General features: G+C 37.9%; 1 protein-coding gene across 4 annotated transcripts in view; it reads right to left on the bottom strand.

Moving 5' to 3' along the window:
* PTPRZ1 (protein tyrosine phosphatase receptor type Z1) overlaps window positions 1-22608 on the bottom strand; it is a 191662-nt gene that overhangs the window by 15491 nt on the left and 153563 nt on the right. For 2 of the 4 annotated variants that reach the window (XM_030308309.1, XM_030308311.1), the window contains exons 14-22: window positions 16955-17046; window positions 14159-14244; window positions 11219-11239; window positions 10957-11053; window positions 6243-6325; window positions 4655-4789; window positions 3975-4109; window positions 2816-2979; window positions 806-941 (exon numbers count right to left, since the gene is read on the bottom strand). In XM_030308309.1, the coding sequence (XP_030164169.1) occupies window positions 806-941; window positions 2816-2979; window positions 3975-4109; window positions 4655-4789; window positions 6243-6325; window positions 10957-11053; window positions 11219-11239; window positions 14159-14244; window positions 16955-17046 (949 nt within the window). The remainder of the gene's footprint in view (window positions 1-805; window positions 942-2815; window positions 2980-3974; window positions 4110-4654; window positions 4790-6242; window positions 6326-10956; window positions 11054-11218; window positions 11240-14158; window positions 14245-16954; window positions 17047-22608) is intronic. The other 2 variants (XM_030308310.1, XM_030308312.1) reach the window with 1 other exon arrangement.

Here is a 22608-nt window from a genome sequence, read left to right as displayed (position 1 = left end):
ATCATTTGAGCAGAATTCATACTTTTAAAATATGAAAATAAAAAAATTATGACAATGAATGCAATGAATTCACTCTATGCAGGAAAAACTTGAGGTGTTTGCTAGCAGGGATGGGCACTGCCTGATCCGCTTCTTTTCTTTCTTTCTTTTTTTTTTAATCTTCTCCACCATCAGTGTCATTCCAAAGATATTCCCTATTTGGTCACAAAACAGACAAAATGTACCTGGTCCACCTATGACACACAATGCCATTATCTGGCGTTATGGCTTGAATTGTGTCCCCCCAAAAGATATGTTGAAGCCCTAACCCCCCAGTACCTCAGAAGGTGACTGTATTTGTAAATAAGGTCATCGTAGATGTAATTAGTTAAGATGAGGTAGTGACTGTTGTTCTTCCAAGAAAAGGAAATTTGGACACAGAGACAGAAAAGCCAGCCACGCGAAGATGGAGGTAGATATCGAAGAAAGGCTGCTTCATCCAAGCAACACACGGGCTACCAGAAACTCAGACAAGGGAAGGTCCTCCCCTAGAAGTTCTGGAGGAAGCATGGCCCTGCGAACACCTTGACTCTGGGCTTCTATCCTCCAGAACTATGAGGCATTAAGGTTCTATTTTTTAAGCCAGCCAGTTGGTAGCACTTTAATATGGGAGCCCTATGAGACTCATCAACCTGGTAAAACAAGGTCAGGTCCATCCAACTTTAGCATTTTAGGGACATTTCCAACCCTTAGATAAATCAAAGTATCCCTTTTGGTGGGGGAGGGGGAGAGCAACAAGAACAGAAAGTATCCTTTTTTCTCATACCTCAGTTTGCACCAAATAATTTCTTTGTGAACGAATGTGCTTTAAAAAGCCGAATATGTTGACAGTTCCTTCCTGTTGAATTTGCTGCAACATACTGTCTAGCACAATGTATGTGCCTGTTCTTCCAACTCCAGCACTGAAGAGAGCACAAAAAAGAACCATTTCAATGTCAAGCGCGAAACATAATTTGAAGATAGGTCACTCCTGGCTGTCTTGCAAATTAAAATAATTTTCTTCCCCAAGCCACTGAGCCACATAATAAACAGTTCAGCAATCCAAAAGGGTAAACAGTTTAGTTGTTAAGCACGATGCTTCAAAGAACAAGTTGTTTACTTTTTATTTTTGGCCGTAGGTCGAACTGTAAAATAACCTATTTCTGTTGGAGATTATTTATTTATTTACTTAGAGATTTTTTTAATTTTCAATAATTATATTTATTCCTCATTTATATATTATACAATGAAAACATTATGTATCAGAGCATAGCAAATAGACATTTAATCTGAGAAAACTGAAAGCATCAGCTTCACCCAACCCTGAAAATAAAAGGTCTTGGGGTCTGTATTGCCAGGTAGACATGTTTGTAAAGGTTTTCATATTAATCAGAAAAAGAATTTGATAAGGCTTTCTGCTGAAAATACCATTTCAGCGAGATCGTGAGGACTAAAGCATAACTTCAGTCATTTCTAAAGGGCCATTATCTATGGACTTCTTCAAAGCCTCTACAGGAGGGACAGAATTCATAGGCAGGGATTCTTTTCAAACGCTGCGACAAGTAGAAAGAACTAGAGTGGAAAATTAGCACCTGCTCTGTACAATACCCTGGTCCTTCTCCATTTGCTAAGAAACAATCCCTGACCTTCAGAGCTCTTTTTCTTGCATTTTCCTGTTCCTCTCAGCTTATCATCAGGCTAACAGATGAAAAAACTCAAGATAAGTCTCTCAAACTTTGTCTGAGGGTAAGTCCTGAGATAGGTAATTAGAATGTGTCAGATAAGCTGTATATCAAAGGAAAACACTTGCTTCGGTAAGAGCACAGACACTGCTTTGAGAAAAACACCATAGACAGAAATAAATTTGATTTGTGTGGTCGTAAAGTTTGGCACAGATTCAGCACTCAGTAAATGTTAACTGTTAATTTTATTTTAACTGAAAAATATTAGATTAAAATCGCCGACATATTTTTTTCTCTTTCTTCAAAATACCATTCTTCCTATTCATCAACGTAGTCTTGGAAATAAAGTAATTGGGTAACGATGGGTTGATAATCCCTTGCTATGATATAATAGATAGAAATTGGGAAAATGAGAAAAAGAATTTTGATCCGAAATGATTTAAAAGCAACATAAAAGTATTTTGCCAAATTCTTCGCCCTCTATGAGCTTTGGTTTCTCTAATATAAACCTGACATAATAACTCTACAATGGACTGCTAACTCCTAAGAACAGTGGTTATGTCTCAAGCACTTTTTTTTCAAGTTTATTTCTTTTGAGGCGGGGGGAGAAGATGAGTGGGGGAGGGGCAGAGAGATGGGAGACACAAGATCCGAAGCAGGCTCTGCACTGACAACAGTGAGCCCCATGCAGGGCTCGAACTCAACGAACCGTGAGATCATGACCTGAGCCAAAGTCAGATGCTTAACTGACTGAGCCACCCAGGCACCCCAAGTCTTAAGCACTCTTATCCCATGACATTATGTTGTAATAAATGTTTAATGACAAAACGCTGTTCCTCCTGCCTCACACATTTAATAAGTTAAAAGTCCAATTCAACAATCAAATAGAATAATAAACATCATAAAAATACCTGGTGCTTTGAAATATTTAGCAATCAGAATCTGAGTCTGGTGCACTCACTCCCCCGTGATCAATACTTTTGCAAATGGGCACGTAGTTTCATTCCCCTTACTTCGTGAAAGCGTTCCAATTTGGCAAAACCTTTGTTCCACGGCTTCCCTTTCTGTCAGCAGAAGCCATTCTGTGGGTTTAGAAACGCACCCCTGAGACTCACCTGCAGTGGACAACAACAGGCCCCACTGCGTGGCGCTTGGCGTGGGACGCCTTTCTCACAAAGGCCAGCACTGGCAGCGAGTACTCTGGCACTCCCATGTCAGGCCACTGCGTGTAGTGGTACTGTGTCACCACACGCCCATTGGGTCTTCCTTTCTGGGAGCCCTGGAAGAGTTCAGACAGCTTGTAACAGGAACACACACGAATGTGCACGCAGAGAAACACACACATGCACACACATGGGTCCTTAACTATCAACTTGATTTTGGTGGTATATAAAGAGGCAAAAAAAAAAAAAAAAAAACCACATCGTCATTTGTGATGGTTAATTTTATGTGTTAACTTGGCTAGGTTATGGTAGTCAGTAGTTTGGTCAAACACCAGCCACACCAGATGTTCCTGTCAAGGTTTGTGTTTTTTTCCAAGACATTTTTTTTCAAGACTTTTAAAAAATAATCTCTACACCTATCATGGGGCTCGAACTCACAACCCTGAGATCAAGACCTGTATACTCCGCCGACTGAGCCAGCCAGGTGCCTCCCCGTTGTCAAGATATTTTTTAGGAGTGATTGACATTTAAATTAGTAGACTTCAAGTAAAGCAGATCACAGTCCCTGATGTGAGTACACTCCATCCAATTAACTGAAGGCCTTAAGAACAAAGAATGAGGTTTCCTGAAGAAGGAGGAATTCTCCTTGAGACTAAAATATAAAAACCTTGTCTGAATTTCTGGCATGGAGTCTATTGCTTAAAAAGTCTCTCTCTTTCTTAATCTCTCTCTCTCTCTCTCACGCACACACACATTTTTCTGGAGAACCCTGATTAATGTATCACTGTTTTTTTCTTCCCCTAAAATTTTGATCTCCCCTATTTCTGGTTGCATGTGCAGGTATCACATGGGGAAGGAAGCTTCCCTTGTGCATCAAATCCACTGCAGCCACTGGCACCATGACCAATCTGGCTCCAAAGCCTTGGCTGGCATTTAGAGACTTAGCAGAAACCTTTGGGAATGAGGTGTGGTTATGATAAGAACTCTCAATGCCTTTAGTTATATTATATATAGAGAGAGTTTTAGCCTCCCTTGAGTTGTGCCATCCACGCACTTAAAAAAAGACCAGATGTATCACTCAATTGATGATGACCTTCATTTGTGGACTCACCTTTTTTATCTTTGTGTTTCTCACAGTAAAACTCCTCACAGTATAATAGGAAAGCATTTGCACACTCTTCTGAGTGACCAGAAAGCTCCCGTACTCTTCACTGCCATCGGCAGGCCAATACTGGTCACATTTTCTCTGCAAAAGAGAAAGTAAAAGGCTCAATATAAGTGTTGCCCCTGAAATCTGGAGAGGTCTGGCACTGGGACAGGAACGGGCTTCCTGGTTCTTTCAAACATTTCCTTTTCTATGTGATGGGGGAGTAGTTTTGGAGGAGACCAGGGACAAAATTACAGAGCTGAGAAACTTGAGATGATCTGGTCCAAACTTCCCCCTTTCAGATGAAGAAATAGAGACCAGATGAACTGAGTCACTACAAAGTCGGGGTTAGAATCCAGCTCCTGTGAATTAAAATCTGTTTTGCTCTACATTGCTTTGCAATGAGCCCCAATTACTTTTTTTTTCACAGTATGAAGAATGCATTTAAGTAGCAGATAGCTTGATTTATAGTGAAACTTTAATTACAGATGTTAAACTCCCCGTTAGCCGTCAAACTTTAACTAGAGAGGAATCCTGATCAGTCTTCATAACCTCACCTGCTTCCTAATGCCGAGCCCATTAAAAGCAACTTAAAGCACTTCTGATTACCATTGTGGGGATGAGATCACAGATTACCTACATACCCTTCCTTTCTCCACGAGGTTTGTTATCATGACGATAACTTCCACGTTATGCTCCCATATCATTCTCCAGAAATCTTCAGCTGTGGATTTCAGTGGGCCTTGGGCAGCAATGTAAGCTTTTGGTCTGTTGTAACCCTGAAGAAACAAATTACAAACATTTTTTACTAAATTGCTCTTTTTATGCCATTTTATTGTGCAATATGTAAGTTTTTAAGGTCAGCATATTTTTTTCCTATAAGAGAAGAACCATAAAAAGTAATCTTGCAATGCTGGAAAACTCAATAGTACTAGCAAAAATAATAATCATTTACCTATGATCTTTGTTAAAAAATATAGAAAGTTCTTTGTGCCTTGGCACAGACACTATTCTCTGCACCTTTAGTCCAAGTACATTTAATCTAAATTAATCTAATCTATTTACTATGCTGGTCTTGAATTTTGTGTATACTGCTTTGAAATGCATATCGGGCATTGGGGCTCAGCTGTCTACAGCAGTCAGGAAGCCTCTGGTTGTCTCCCTACCCTCTCCTTGGCGGTACTAAGCAATGCTAATAACTAATAGCTATCCTTCACTGAGCACCCACTGTTACCTGAGACAGTTTATGAACATGAACCTGCATCCTTAATCTGCATGCATAATGGAAGCGTCATCCTTGATCTGGAGATGAGGAGAAGCTCAGGGGCATTAAGTGGCTTTCCAAGCTTTCATGGCTACCCAGTGACAGGGCTGGGACTCAAAACCAGTTCGAACTCCAAAGCCCACATTGGATCTGCCGTACACATTGCCTCCTCCGGAAGCATGAAGCGCTGCCTCTAACAAAGACACCCTGTATTTTGGGGTGCTCACTTCTTTGAATTAACTGTTCCACACAGCAGAAAGCCTGAAGGCAGCTAGACTGCAAGGTCAGTGTCAGGAAAGCAACTGAGCTCCTTTGACATTCAACTGACCACAGTGAAAACCCAGTAAATCAGTCAGTGGTCTGCGGTCCCTGGAGATCGCTAATAAGCCCCACATAGCTGTGTATCCTGAGAAGTGCCAGAGATGATAAGGCTGATAACCAGGTTAGTAATCACATGTCTGCCTTTTAGCCAGATTACCTTCAGAACTTCTCAGTCAGGATTTATTGATCACCTGCTCCTTACACAATATGGTGCTAGGAACTGTGGGATATTCAAAATAAGCATTAGTCCTGACCCTCACAGTTAAGGAGTTATAAACCTATCCAAATGTGTATGTATATATGTGTACATGTACATATATATATATATACACACACATATACATATATATACACACACATATATACACACACATATACATGTATATACATATATATATATATATTCTACCTTGAACGTGCATTTCCAGCCTGAATTACCTCTCTCACCTATGAGAGAAAGCACATATAGGGCTTGAACGTTATTCAATCTGAAATCCTTTAGCTGTGGGATGTCCTACTGCTGACTTGTATTGTTTATTACCTGTCAGATAACATGTATTGAGCACTAGTATAAGTACAGCACAGTGGTGTAATAAATTCATGGTCTAATATAATCTCCATAAACGTCCCAATGGAAGCATGCTTACATCAACATAATTGGCATTGATGTAATCAGTCAGTTTGCCATCTTTCTCAGCAAGTTGTGCAAGCTTAACCCTACTATGATCATCTGTAATAAAAAAAAAAAGAAAATATTTCACTATAGCATGGATGAATTTTCAGCACAAAGGACATTTATGTTTACATAATGGTACATCAAATACAATTAAAATCAATGCAAATATAATTTACTTTCAGTAGGTTTTACGGATTACAGAGGTCACAAATATAACAAGCGCTTCTGCTTTCAACAAGGTTTCTAATGCAGATGATGAGAACAGATATATAGAAAGAATATGTTCAGGCGTCAAGTGTGGTGCAAAGTATGAGGGGGCACTTGAAGACAGAGATTGTGTTAGTTTGGGATGATAATAAACGTTTTCATAATGGTTGGAATGCGACATTGGCATCTTAGATGGTTTCCAAAGATGGATCTTGGGGCTGTGAACAGTCGACAGAGAGAGAAGAGTGTTGGGGTGTCTTAGAAAGCTAAGGAAGGAAGACAGCATGTGCACTCTGAACTGGAGGCTGGTGGAGGAAGAGAAGGTAGACAGAGAAGGAGAAGGGACTTAGGAAGTTTCTTTGAATGGTTAGAGCAAACAGCTCTTTCAAGGGGAAAACCTCAAAGACCTGCTAGCGCACAGCCAGGCAGGAGAATGGCTGCCCGAGAACAGGGCGCATGGGTCCCACACTGTCTATTTAAAGGGGGTGAAAACTATGGTAACTTATACATGGTGTACTAAGGCAATTAAGATATGTTGAAATGAGGAGGTTGAGATTACCTTTGGATCTACAGGGAGATTATATGTACTTGGAGGAGCGATATAATAAGAAAGCAAAGTGTTACTAGCAGGAAAATTGGTAGTTTCACGGGGCAGAATTTATTTATTCTTTTCAAGGATGAAGAAGTGAATACAGTCCAAACCATAACAATTAGAGAGACATCCTGATTGTAATGCTTCTGTGACAACAGCAGCTCACCAAGTGCAGGGAATGTATTACAGAAATAGATATATGTGGCAATGGAGAGATGGGCTTGGTGCCAGGCTGACCTGGTGTTTTTGTTTTTTGTATTTTGGTTCTAATACTTTCAGAGGGCTATTACTGGGAAAATTTTCTGGATTGTTTTTCTTCAAGTCTACAATAGTATCTACAATAGTATTATTGTGCAGGATTATCTTAGGGATTAAATGAACTAATATATTTACAGAGCTAGGCATGAGGAAGGTATACAACAAATGTTAGTCTCCATCCCCTTCTTAATTACCTGGTAGGTGCTTTCTATTTAGTTTGTAGAGGGAATCATTTGATAACTTCACCCTCTCCAAGAAGCAACTGAGTTTTTATGTGCAGCCAGAAGGGTTGCTTTGGTTGAGGGGGACAAACATGAAGCAGAACGTGCTACTAAAACCTTCTAATAAAAATCTGTGTGAGCCCTGTAGGAAGGAAGCAGCATCTGTCCAAACTATTTAAGAAAATGTGATAATTAGGGGTGCCTGGGTGGTTCAGTCGGTTAAGCGTCCGACTTCAGCTCAGGTCATGATCTTACAGTTTGTGGGTTTGGGCCCCGCATCCGGCTCTGTGCTGATAGCTCGGAGCCTGGAGCCTGCTTCGGATTCTGTGTCTCCCTCTCTCTGCCCGTCCCACACTTGTGCTCTCCCTCTGTCGCTCAAAAATAAAAAAAAAATGTAAAAAAAAAATTTAAGAAACTGTGATAATTAAATGTTAGTATCTAAAATACATAAAGAACTGACACAACTCAATCCTCCTCCCCCCAAAATGAATAATCCAATTAAAAATGGGCAGAAGACATGAATAGACATTTTTTCAAAGACACAGAGACCCACGAAAAGATGTTCAACATCATTCATCACCAGGGAAATGCAAATCAAAACTACCATGAGATATCACCTCACACCTGTCAGAATGGCTAAAATCAACAACACAAGAAACAACAGGTGTTGGCAAAATGTGGAGAGATGGGAACCCTTCTGTACTGTTGATGGGAATGCAAACTGGTGTGGCCACTATGGAAAACAGTATGGAGGTTCCTCAAAAAGTTAAAAATAGATGGGAATGCAAGCTGGTGCAGCCACTCTGGAAAACAGTATGGAGGTTCCTCAAAAAACTAAAAATAGAACTACTCTACGACGCAGCAATTGCACTACTAGGCATTTATCCACGGGATACAGGTGTGCTGTTTCAAAGGGACACATGCACCCCCATGTTTATAGCAGCACTATCAATAATAGCCAAAGTATGGAAAGAGCCCAGATGTCCGTCGATGGATGAATGGAAAAGGAGGTGTGGTATATATATACAATGAAGTATTACTCAGCAATCAAAAAGAATGAAATCTTGCCATTTGCAACTACATGGAATTAGTCAGAGAAAGACAAAAATCATATGACTTCACTAATATGAGAACTTTAAGAGACAAAACAGATGAACATAAGGGAAGGGAAACAAAAATAATATAAAAATAGGAAGGGGGACAAAACAGAAGAGACTCATAAATGTGGAGAACAAACTGAGGGTTACTGGAGGGGTTGTGGGAGGGGGGATGGGCTAAATGGGTGAGGGGCATTAAGGAATCTACTCCTGAAATCATTGTTGCACTATATGTTAACTAATTTAGATGTAAATTTAAAAAAATAAAAAATAAAACAAGTTAAAAAAAAAGCATAAAAACAAGTTAAAAATAGAAGTACCCTATGATCCAGCAAGAGCACTATTAGGTATTTACCCAAAGGATACAAAAACACCAATTCAAAGGGATACATGCACCCTGATGTTCAAGGCAGCATTATCTACTATAGTCAAATTATGGAAACAACCTAAGTGTCCACTGACTGATGAATGGATAAAGAAGGTATGATATATATACCATATATATATGCTGCCTTGAACATCAGGGTGCATGTATCCCTTTGAATTAGTGTTTTTGTGTGTATGTGTGTGTATATATATATATATATATATACACACAGATATATATATATACACACAGATATATATACACACAGACAGACAGACACACACACACACACACACAGGAATATTACTCAGCCATAAAAAAAGAATGAAATCTTGCCATTTGCAATGACATGGACAGACGTAAAGTATTATGCTGAGTGAAATAAGTCAGTCAGAGAAAGGCAAATACCATATGATTTCACTCATATGTGAATGTAAGAAACACAACAAAGGAGCAAAGGGAGAGAAAGAGAGAGAGAGACAAACCAAGAAACAGATTCTTAACTACAGAGAACAAACTGATGGTTACCAGAGGGGAGGTGAGCGGGTGGGGGGGGGGGATGGGTGAAATAGGTGATGGGGATTAAGGAGAGCACTTGTGATGAGCACCAGGTGTTGTATGCAAGTGTTGAATCACTATATTGTACACCTGAAACTAATATTATGCTGTATGTTAACTAACTGGGATGTATATAAAAACTTCTTTAAAAGGGGAGTACGGTTTCATTGGCTTCCAGAAACTAGAAAAGAACTGGAATTTAAATAACCAAGCTGGTGTTCATAGGATTCAGGGAGACCCACTGAATATAAAAGTTAGGAGAAAAGGTATAATTTTCAGGGGATGGGATGTGGATGGATTTCAAGAGATGGAGGGGGAATATAAAGAAAATAAAAGGGAACATATGTAAACATGAGGTGCTGTAAGAAGATAGAAGGAAGACTGTAATTTCATAGGAAAAATAGGTAAATTTGCATTAAACAAAAGAGACAGCTGGTCATTGAGGAAAAAAAGAAAGAACAGAGAAGGAAATAAAGGGAAAGAAGGAATAAAAACAATCCAACTAGGGGCCCCTGGTGGTTCAGTTGGTTAAAACGTCCAAATTCGGCTCAGGTCATGATCTCGCAGTTCGTGAGTTCAAGCCCCGCGTCGGGCTCTCTGCTGACAGCTCAGAGCCTGGAGTCTGCTTCGGATTCTGTGTCTCCCTCTCTCTCTGCCCCTCCCCTACTAGTGTGTGCGCTCTCTCTCTCTCTCTCTCAAAAATAAATAAAACATTAAAAAAAAAAAGAAACCAACTAGCCCTTTGTAGGACCCTGGGACGAATGGCAAGAAAGGGAGGAAAAGGGTAGAAGGAAAAATAAAATCTAAAGAAAATCTCATTTGATTAGTAAACTCAATAGAAGTAAACAGATCTGAAGTGAAAATAGGAACAGGGAATATAAATAATGACAGACACTGTAAGAACAGATTTATAGCCCATCGTGTCTGAAGAAAGGCCTGGATTAAAATTTCAGTTTGTTTTGTTTAAAAGAAACATATCATTGGGGTGCCTGGGTGGCTTAGTCGGTTAAGCGTCTGACTCTTGACTTCAGCTCAGGTCATGATCTCACGGTTCTTGAGTCTGAGCCCCACATCGGGCTCTGTGCTGCCCGTGCGCAGCCTGCTTGGGATTCTGTCTCCCTCTCTCTGCCCTCCCCCTGCTTGTGCTCTCTCTCTCTCTCGAAATAAATAAAAATAAACTTAAAATAAAGAAACCTATCACTAATTGCAGAATGTATTTTAGTCAGAGCAGTAGAATGCTATGTACTGTCTAACAGAAGTCTTACTGCCTGATGCCAAAGCCCCTGACACAGCTCTACTGAGGTCTGCCGTCAGACTGCCGGACAGTGCTGAGTAGTACGAGAGTGACCATGATAATGTCAGGGCTGCATTAAGGAGATACTTACAGGCTACGATATTTATGTAGCGGTTCTTGTGCTTGTTGTCTGGGTGATTGGAGCTGTCTGCTGTGATACCTAAGTCCGCAGTACAGCCCTGCACCTCCTGTAAGGAAATTTATGTGTAACATTTTAACACATATCCTTTCAAACAAAGTGCCTTCAAAATATAATGTAGAGGACAAAACAAATTAGTCTATCCCCCCCCAATTTTTTTACATGTTATAACTATTTCTTGGCTAAAAGAAAATGCAGTGAAATAATGCCTTACCTGGTAAAACTCTTTCAGTGTCTAATGAGGGAATGAATGCCAAAAAAGTAAAGAAATCAAATTCCACAGCACACGACAAATGAGAAAAAAAAGCGTTCATATTAGGTTTACAATGGAAAACTACGATCATGCAATAAATACATTTGTCAAATAGCAACAAAACAGAATGTTTCAAACAGTTGCATGCAAATAGAAACTTCTAACAGTTTGGAACCTTAAAATTATGTAAAAGGAAAAAAATAACACTTTTAAAACGGTACGGTGGTATAATAATATGATGAATATAAAAAATGCAGATGAGAAAAACCATATATTTGATGGCACATTTTGTTGGATTAGTCAGATTTGCTAATATCCAAATAACATTTTATTTGACCATGATAACACTATTTGAAACTCTGAATTAGTGACACATATATATATATACATTTTATTTATTTAGGGTAATTTTAAAGAGTAAATATCTTCCTATTTGGTGGTCTGTAACAGATTTAGGGTTGTCAGAACATTACAAATTCTTCTAAATTTTTTTATCACACATATTATATCATTTTGATTTTGATAGCATTACTTTCTACATATTTAATGAGTAGACTTCTTTTTAATTTAAACTTCCATGGGTACAGAAAAATTATTTCTGCCAATTATCTTTTAAAATGAATTAAAATCCTTTTCAGAGATGTTTTCTATCTAAATACATTAGGTAGGAATTTATAATTATTTAGCATTAAGATCATAAGATAAAACCTTTATAATTTTTGAGAAAGTATATAGCCCAAATGTGAATTGACTCCTCAGCAAATGGCCCAGCCTCTGTCCAGATAACCCTTTAAGGCCTCTTCTACAGTAAGTACAGCAAGCCCTTCTCACTCTAGATTTACAAACAATTTCATGTTATGAACACTTAAAAGGCATAGTATTACCAGTTGTTAAACTAATTATTAAGTTAATGAAACGTTTTCTTGAATCAGACTGTGAGATAAGAGCAACGGAATTAAGAAAACACTTTTGAGTAAAAATGTGAGGCTATTTTATTAATTTAATTATGAGCTGCTTCATAATATTGAAAATTATTTTATGGTTGTAAAAACTATGAATCTGCCTTTGTGCATATGTTAGCAGCAAGTTTTATTATAAGTTATCTACTTTTCCTCGTGATTTTTAAAATTTGGAAAATTAGATCCTTGACCCAGTCTCCCTCTTTCAATTGCAATTTTGTTTCTGAGCCTGATAGTTTCTGTGAGTTAACAAGGCACCACCCACCCTCTAACCTCTATTACAGTAAGAAAAAATAATTTGATGTTTTAAATATGTAATTCTTTATATTATTCCACTTTACTTGGTCATTACCTCACACCGCTATTTCAGTGTAGCTATGACTTAGATTTCTTTTAAAATTAAATGAATTGGCTTCTATTATTTTTAATTTAGTGAAAATATATCACATTTCACTTCTATTTCCTTTGATTTCTTAAAGCTTTCTAACCTACGGCATTTTCCTTCCCTAAATATATCTTGGTTGATGTGACTCCTGGGAAGCAGTTGCGGGGTGCAAGGGGACAGTGGGACACTCATCAGGATCAGAGCTCAAAGTGCTTCGGAGGGGGAGGTCCATAGAGCACTTCCGGGTTGAGGGGGAGACAGAAAAGCAATGTGACACTTCTTAGAAGGGAGGGGCCAGAGGGAAGGCTGAAGATCCCTTGCTTTCTGGAATGGAAAATGTAGGTAGGCCACGGAGGCGCCTACGTGGTTCCATCTGTTAAGCATCTGACTCTTGTTTTCGGCCCAGGTCATGATCTCACAGTTTGTGGGTTCAAGCCCCAAGTCAAGCTCTGTGCAGATAGTGCAGAGCCTGTTTGGGATACTCTCCCTGCCCTTTCCTCTCTCTCTTTCCCTCCAAATAAATAAATAAACTTAAAAAGATTTGTTTAAAGTATGTATATATGTTTTAAAATCACGGACCTACGTTTGAAACCCAGCACTGCTATTTTTAGAAATTAATTACTTAAACTGAAGCATAATTAACATGTAATGCTGTATTATTTTCAGGCGTACAGTACAACGATTCGACAATTCAACACATTACTTGGTGCTCATCACGGTGAGTGGTCTAGCCCTGCTAGTTATGACTTGTTAATTAACTTCTGTGGAAGTTGATTTCATCAGTAGTATGAATAGAAATAAAAACAAATAACTTCTAGAGCTGGGTGAAGACTAAATATAAAAGCATTTAGTACAAGGACTGGCATTATTGAGTGCTGCATAATGGTAACTTTTATTTTTTTGTGGTTGTCATTGTTAACTCTGGGCTTACAGTACCCTGTTTTGAAAAATCTGCTTAACTGATGGTTCAGTGCGCCATGGTAAATTTGCAGCAGATTTCTCTGCCACTTTAAATATGAGTATTTTACGGAACATTGCTAGAAAAATTTTTACTGATTATGAAGTTCAAATGTTTTTTAGAAATGCATATTTTCTTAAGAAGATGGGACCTTACCTTGTATAATATTTATTACTTGTATTATACCTTGTAAATGAAATGCTTCTGTACTTACAATGGTGGAAAACTAGGAGTTTATAAGTACTTTGCTTGAAAATCGTGAAATTTAGTAGTTTAGTATAATTTATATAATTTAGGAAATTAAAAAGAATCAGTGTTACTAATTCAGATTAAAAGAAGGATACTGGAATTCTGTACTTTATGGGAGAAAATTAAAAATGTTTTTTTTTCTACTAGTATGACTTGGTTTTTAAAATGGAAAACCAATTTTCTACATTATATGGTAATCATAACACATCTCTTAAACACATAAGTGATTATGGAACTAGTATTCTTTCTAGAAGTGAAAATAGTTTCAATGTTTTTAGGTCAAGAAATAGCCTACTGCTATTAAATTTACTATTTTTGTATTATTTCAAATAAGTTTATTAAAATCATACCTCAAATTCTTCAGTAAACCCACTACTTGCATGTAAGTCTGCAACATGCTTTGGAAAGTGCTTTATTGGAATTGCTCCAACATCATCTAAGTAAATAGAAAACAATTTGTTTGGAAAAGATAATTCAACAGAAAGGAATATGCCTCTCGCTTACAAAGATTTATAAAATGCCTTCTTCTAAAGCAACTTCAAAGTTCAAGCATTCCTACAATCCTGAGTGAATCTCAGCATCCAATGAAACATTAAGCAATGGTTACCAAGTTTCTCTGTATTTACTATCAATAACTTGCATTATATAATTCTGATTTGATCATGAATCTCTTTTCCTTTCATACTCTAAAGAAACAAGAATTTTTAACGTTAAATGATAAATTCCACCAAAGCCTCACATCTTATCAATGGACTGCATCTTTTTATGGATAACATTCTTTAACATGAGTAGAAGTTGCATTTACATTTAATACATTAACACGAATGTGAGTTCTGGGTAAAAAAAATGCAGAAATAATATATTTTCAATTTTACCAAGAACTAAACATAATATGTGGTGTAATTTCAATTTAACATAGTTTAATGTTTTACAGTTATATAGTCAGATGTTTACATTCAAAAACATTTTTTATTTTTCTCTACAAATAATAGAAAACATTGACATGCAGACTATTCATTAAGGATAACGTCAAAAACCTTTGGGACTTTTAATATGTAAAATTTCAGGAACTCTTACTTAAAAATATGCTATGTAAACAATGTCATTGGATCTGTTAATTAATTGTGAAGGGGCCAAATTATTTTAACTGGCTCTGTTTTTTCTCTTTCCCTCCTCTGGAAAGACTTTCTTAGATTAAACATATCACTAGTTCACAGTATGCGATTTCACAAGTGATTTCTCTGACAAGGAAACATCAAACACATTTCTCTAGAAACACTTATTTACATCAACAGATGTTCAGCATCTAGGCCCTTTAATATTTTTAAGCTTCAGTTACCAAGAATTTGTTGATTTTTTAAAAAAGTAGAATCCATCTGTTCTCTCCCTTCCGTGAGTGTACCTGAATACTAAAACTGAATTAGCCAGTTAAGCTTAAGAAACACTAGACAAAGGTGCAACTCTGCCTTCACATCTACGGAAGGATCTTGCCTGGAAGTAGCTTTTATAATTAGACAAGAAAACAGAAATAGCTTGTCACATCTAAATCATCAGTTCTTCTGGTAAAGGTCCTTCAAACCCATAGATATTATCCTGCACACCTAACCTCTTTTCACAAACTGACTACTTTTTATTTACAGTTGTGTATTTTGGTTAGTTCTTTCACAGACTGGTCTGCAAGTGAGTGAGACCAACATATCCAATTTCTGATCGTACATGAAAAGGTGCTTATTTGGGTGATCTGGAGCACAGGTGAAATGAGGAAATGCCCTTGATCACAACCCTTCTGAGAAGTAGAACAGGAGATTCTGGATTTCTTGGACAAGGTCCTGATTTGGGATTATTTACTGCTAATAATAAATTACACTGGACTTTGGATATTTCGGATAATATCATGTTAATGTGCTCCCACATGCTGGGGGAGTCTGTAGAAGAGGTATGTTTGAAAGTGAAGTGAATCAAAATGCAACAGATAACAGAGAGCTGTCAATCTCACAACTCTTAATATGCTGATGAGAAACTGTGCTGTACTCAAATAACTGTACAGAATTTTAACAGAAAAAAACCCAGAAATAAGACAGTGATGGCTAAAGATTCGAGTGGACAAAAGACGGGAAAGAGCCAAACACTTCTAATTCCTGTGCCTGCTGAGAATTACACAGAAATTGCTTCTCTTTGTTTTGTTTTTTATGTTTTTTAAATCACGAGATTTCAGAAAATGACATCTTGTGGAACTTGGGCCTCTAACAATAACCTAAAGAGTATCAATTTAAAAGGGGGTCTCTGTAAAATAGCCACGTTGTCAATTTTTTCCCTTCTATTTTGGTTTGGTGGTTTTCTGTGTCTTTATTTCTTCCTCTATCCTTCAGGGGCTTCTTCCGAAGTTCACATTTTTCTAGGCAATTCCTTTATTGTTACTGCTTTTCATTCTGAAATGTTATGAAATGTCAATTAAATAAGTGTCTGTGATCTTACAGTGTGAACTCCAGGGTCAATGGACGTCTCAGTCAAAATGACCCTGGCTAATTCTTGAGTATTGTTAACCAGGTAAGTTCTGCTAAAAATAGTCGATATTTCACCAGGTACTCAAACTGTTTGACATTGTGGCTTTAAGTATTTCAGGCAATTACACATTTCTTTGTGCGCTCATGTTTTCCTTCTACCCCACCATTTTACAGGTTTTTTTTTCTAACATAATTAAGGGAGATTTTCTCACATAATTTCAGATGATCAGAAGGAAACGAAACTTTATCCTTACTTTTGTTATTCTGTCCTATTCACCCTTACTGCATTGCTTTATCCTGACTTTTGTTGTTCAGGTTTCCATTTAAGTAACGGAAACGACGAAGGTCAGCCTTATTCTCAAATAATCTTTTATTGCTATGTTCATGTTAACATTATGTCTGAACAGTCTTGAGTTATTTTGCTATATTGTCTACCTGGCTAAGAACGTCCGAAATTAATGAGAACAAGGCAGAAACCTGGGTGCCTGACACCCGGCTGTAATAAATACTTTGGGCAACTCAGAAGTATTACTCGTCTACGTTAGAGCCATTTACAAAGCACTGCAACAGGGACAAACCTTCCAGCATATGCTTTCCATTCAACATCTACCAGCTACTTATGGTCACACCTTAAGCTATTACCTGAAGTTGGAAAGACAGGTGTTGGAGGTGTGGATATTACTCGAGGGGAGGTACTGTCCTCTAAATAAAAGTGTGCGGTCTGAAAGCATTTCCTGGAAAGAAAAGAAAGCAATTTATGTACTAGCTGCCATAAGACAACTTCTGCGCTGAAAACTGCTTGAAAATTACGACAGAAATCTCCAGAATTAAAACATAAATGGGAATCTGTATTTTACAAAACACAAAGCATTAAAGAATTGTATGGCCTCCAAGTTTATCTCAGTTTTACATGTGCCAGATGCATACGAGTGAGTAGATACCAGACACACGCTGAAAGCAGAGGTGGCATTTGCAGACGTAGCTGGTACCCAACAGTATTTTGCTAGGATAAGGACACCTCATCACCCTGGTTACTCTCCCACTGTTGCTATATACCAGCAACAGGGGACTGGACCAGAGTGGAAGAGAAACCAGGCCCAGAGCTCTTTTCACTCCATAATTAAGTGACCACACCTTTCTGAGCAATTCAGCTGCTAGGAAAAGGTAGCTATGACTGTGGAAGTGAGATTTGACAGCGGTGATATTTTGATGGACAAGGAAGGCAGCTTTATACTGAGAGCATGAGAATGCAGTAATGACAGAACGAAGTGAGGAAATAATGAGCATGTAACCAAAAACAGGCGTGATTTTCTTTCCAACAGATGCTAGCCTTGTTGATGAGCGTTTTGAGAATGAATATATTTGGAATCAACGACAACTATGACCTACAATGTCACCTGAATCTATTTTCATTCAGATAATAAGAGTAACATCTGGTAAGAGCAGACCACAAACTATTGAGAAGAGCAAAGAACCAACTGCTGCTTTAAACTAATGCAAACCACACTTAATTAAAAAAATTTAGATAATTAAAACTGCTAATGACACTCTTTGATGTGGGTCATTTAATTTATATGAAATGTTATTCATGAGTATTTAAGTTTAACTAGAAATATCTGTGTGAGTAAAGATGCCAATCTCACTTTCCATTTAAGATTCAAGCTACAAGATATTTATTCTAATGAGCTTTAACGTAACATTTGTTCTTATGAGGACACACCTCAACTGTAACATTCTTTCAGTAGTCAGTTCCCTGTGTAAAATTCTTCAGTGGCTTCCCCAGTGGAATCAGAATGATATTCAGTTATTTCATTAAGGGCTCTAAGACCCTCTATGACCTGGTCCCCCACCTGCCTCTGGGGTCCTCTCCAACGTCCCCTACTACTAGGCTCAGGCCCACACTGGTCTTCTGCTCCTCCTTCCAAGAGGCTCCATCAGTGTCACCTTGGGACCTTGGCTCTTGACGTTTCTTCTGGCCACCTGCCTCCTTCCCATTGTTTTTGTACTTCCTGTGACAATCCTTCCCTGACCATGGTAACTAAAAGTACCAGCTCATCCCACCACATCACTATTCTTTGGCCTTTTGTCAGCTTTATGGCACTTAGCACTTTCCGAAAATCCTTACTTATGTATTTGTCTTACATGTTTTTAGTTGGTCGTCCCTCATCAGAATGTGAGCCCTGCAAAGGCAAGGTGGTCTGACTTAATGCAGTGCAAAGAACAGCAGTAAGTCCCCCCAAACTTAAAGTTGCCTGTGCCCCAAAATATTTGTTCAATGAATTCACTGCTATGACTAGTATAAAATCATGTAGTTTATTTATAGTCTTAATGTCACAAGCAAAGAAACCAAAAAACCAAAAAACAAACCCAAAAAAACAAACAAAAACCAACAGAACCACCCAAAAGCAACAACGTGCATAGTAAGGACTAGCCCCCTGCTGGGATCGTATAAGCCTTTGACAAGAGGACACGATCAAGACAACACAAGAATGTCTTCTAGTGAGAACAGGTGGTACAGGAGGAAGATGAGTGAGTGTCGAATCCAATGTTGAGGGGGCCTGAGCCAGGTTCACCTCCTGGAAAGCGGAAAGAGTACAACCGACTAGGAACAATGGGAGGGATGAGGGCCACAGGTCTCGTGATCAACTGTCCCACTGAAAGTCTCCACTGGAGCCCACGTGAAGCCAGACTGGAGCAGAAACTAGTGGGCAAGTTTGGTAGCATGTTCTGACACAATAGGAAAACACTGGGTTCGATACCTCTTTTAAGATCACAGAGTTAAATCTCTTTGATTCCTCTAAAATGGGGTTACACAAGCTGGTAAAGGGGTTTCTATTTATTTTTCAATGAATCTTAAAGCTGTAAAATGTCTTAAGGAACCTGGTGCAACATCACCACAGACAGAAGAATTTGTTGGACAGCATCTCTGACATAGAAAGATCATCTCCGGTGACAAGGAGTCCTTTATGAGGACAGCTTTAGTTGCCACATATTGCTTTCTCGTCCTAACTGAAAACTCATTCTAAGTACCTCTAAATGGTACTGCAAGAGGAGGCCATCCCATTCCACTGTTAGGCCTCCTGCTGTTATTTTTTTTGGTATCAAGCCAAAAATCTATCTCCCTGTTACTTTGACATCTTGGCTCTATTTCTGTACGTGACAGGTTTTATTTAGCTAATGGTGCCCAAGATCTTTCAGTACTTAAATGCTATCTATCTATGGCCCTCACCCCTTTTGACTTTCTTCTTGAAGTTTATACTCCACAAATACAAACAAGTTGTAGATCTCTAAATATGCCTTGTCCTGTCCTCACTTTCTCCTCCCTGCTTCAAATATGGTTCTCCTGACCAAAATGCCTTACTCACGAGTACTATCTTCCATAAAGGCAGCTCAATGGTATCTTCTCTGTGAAAAAGCCTTTCATTTCTGGGGCACCTGGGTGGCCCAGGTTGGTTAAGCATCCAACTCTTAATTTCAGCTCAGGTCATGATCTCACAGTTTGTGAGACTGAGTCCTGTGTTGCGTTCTACGCTGACAGAGCGGAGCCTGCTTGGAAGTCTCTCTCTCTTCCTCTCTCTCTGCCCCTCCCCTGCTCTCTCTTTCTCTCTCTCAAAATAAATGAATCAACTTAAAGCAAAAAAAGCCTCTCATTCCTAAGCTGCCTCTAGCATTCCAGTTTCTCTGTTTTCACTGCACCCAACACAAACTTTGATTCACCTTCACCTTTACAAAGACTATTTTGAAAAATATGTTTAATTAATCCAAGGATGGCCTTCACTTCCTGAACTCTCTGCTAGATGATTTTAAATATATATATATTTTTTTTTTACTGATTGTTAGTTAGGGTAATTATCTTGCAATATATTTGTTTTGTGCCTATATCCTCACTATATTTTTTAAAAGATGGGGCCGTGTCTTCTGATTTATGTAAGCCCAACTCTGAAAACAGTGCCAAGGTGTTAATGATTAGATGGATTTCCAGTAGCAAGTAAATCCCACCAACCATAAGTTACTCAGCTGCATCCCAGACTTCTTGCCTACCTGTGCTTCAAATGGGATAACTTAAAATCTCAAGATATTTGGGAAGGAGAAGTGAAATATATATAGCTAGAGGAAGATGGATGGATGGACGGGTGGCTGGCTGGCTGGCTGGATAAGTAGATAGAGGATGGCTCTGAGAAAATGGGAAGAAGGCAGCCCTCATGGAATAGAAAAAGGTAAGTTGAAACTTATTGGTATTAGGGTTTAACATGTTAAATATTCATTGTAGGATCTGGGTAAATACCAACTCTACTCTTTTTAGCTATGTAAACAAATATTTGTTGTTTAAGCAAATAAGTGGTCCATTAGTGTTATTTGCATAACAAAAGAACGTTATAAAATCATACCAAAAAACTTGTAAGTGGGAAAAATCAACATTAAAATAGTGTAGGATAAAGCTTTGAGGAAAGTCACACGTATTATATTCAGTCCATTTTATAGTGCAGTTTTCCCTAGGAAGTGACATTCGACTTAAGAGGCAGCATGGTCATGGGAGGCCTCCATTTTGGGTTGGTAGCTACCCTGTGTGACTCACAAATTTGAATTTCAGACCATGAGAGAATTCATATTGCTCTTCCTCCCTCTCCCCAAAACCAAAACAACTGTCTATGGGAAGTTCTTTTTTATACTGTTTTTGATGGAGTGCCATTTTGTTGATTATGCCTTTGATAGTTTTTAGATTTCAACTCTTAAAAAAGCTCTCAAAAATTTGCCCTTTGTCTTCTTTAAAAAGAACTTTTTGAAAATCTTCCTTACTGAAGTCATTTTGTATCTTAGAAACTTACGACTTGGCTCATGTAAATTCTACCTTAAAACATCTGGAAAATAATTTCAGGGCACATTATTTAATGTATGACAAGATTCAATATCTATAGTCCATCTGTTCTGTATAAGCAGTGAATGTCTTCACGTCTATGTGCTAAGTGTTGATAACTATGTCTCTTGCTAATTATCACTCAGCCATAATGAAAAAAGTGATGACTGTTTTAAACTTGTAGACATAGGTCCTATCAATCAATGTTAATCTGATTATTTGATTTACACCTTTTCATCACAGTAAGTATTTGGAACTAAAAGCTAGAAATGTATTTCCATTTTTTGGATCCTTATACAAATATAAAACCATATTTATTCATTATGCTGCATTCATCACAGAAACTCTAAAGAAGCTCGGACTGCAATCTTAAAGATGATCTAGTGAACCTTCCCCCGAAATGGCACAGAGAGGAAAACCAGTTCCCAGGTGCATAAGTGACATGCCCAAGACCACGTAACAAATGCCAGGCAGAAATGGGGAAGGGATCCAGATTTGTTCTGTCTTCCTACTACAACATGCTTTCTCTCAAGGCTTACACAAAACCTCAGGGACCGCTTTGAATTGGGTAAAGAGACAAAGAAAAAAAAAAGACTTATTATACCACTTTACAGTAATTTTTTATCCTAAGAAATTAGATTAGAAAAACATTTAAATATATCAGCTTGGAAAAACTCATAAGGACCATGTTACTATGAGGACTTTTGTGGGTATGCCATTCTATTTTGAACCTTTCCACACAGGCTGTGCTTTCCACAAAGGTCTAAAATGTTTCCATACTGGCTAGTGACATCGTATTGTTTACAAATGGGTCTACATCAAAATTTGAATATATTCACAAAAACCCCGAAGAAGGCACTAATATAGTCATCTTGTGTTGCACCAACTAGTACCCCTGGTGTACCCCTGATCTAAAAAGTTACATTTTGAAGTGAATTAATTTCAAATGGATGTGAGGACAGAGGTGTTAAATTTTGAAACGGGTAAGTAAAAGAGTGACAGATTTTATCAGAACGTTTGACAGATAGATATAAAATATACACATAAAATCATCAGAGCGCTCATTTTTTAAGCTAATGCACTCTGTGTTCAAGGTACATAAAGTGTTATTTGTGAGGAAAAGAGAAACATCTTGTTGGTGAAGGTCAAATTAGTATTTTTCAACTAGTAATTTTATCTTTTTTCTCCACATAATGCAGATGAGATAATCCATTATTAATAGAAAATAAATACCATTCCACATTTTAATTTTCCATGAAATATCAAATCATATTAAATAAGACACTTTCAAATCTACAAAAAATAAACTTGAAATACTAAGTAACAAAGATCAAAACTCTCATTTCAATCTTAAGATTGACATTTCTATCGGAAATTTATTCTAACACTCTTCACTGTGAAGTAGAATTTGGGCTTACTTTCCATCTTATTTAAAAAAATT

This window comes from Lynx canadensis, chromosome A2, assembly GCF_007474595.2.
Source record: "Lynx canadensis isolate LIC74 chromosome A2, mLynCan4.pri.v2, whole genome shotgun sequence".
Lineage (NCBI taxonomy): Eukaryota > Metazoa > Chordata > Mammalia > Carnivora > Felidae > Lynx > Lynx canadensis.
This window is presented reverse-complemented; position numbering and strand designations above follow the sequence as displayed.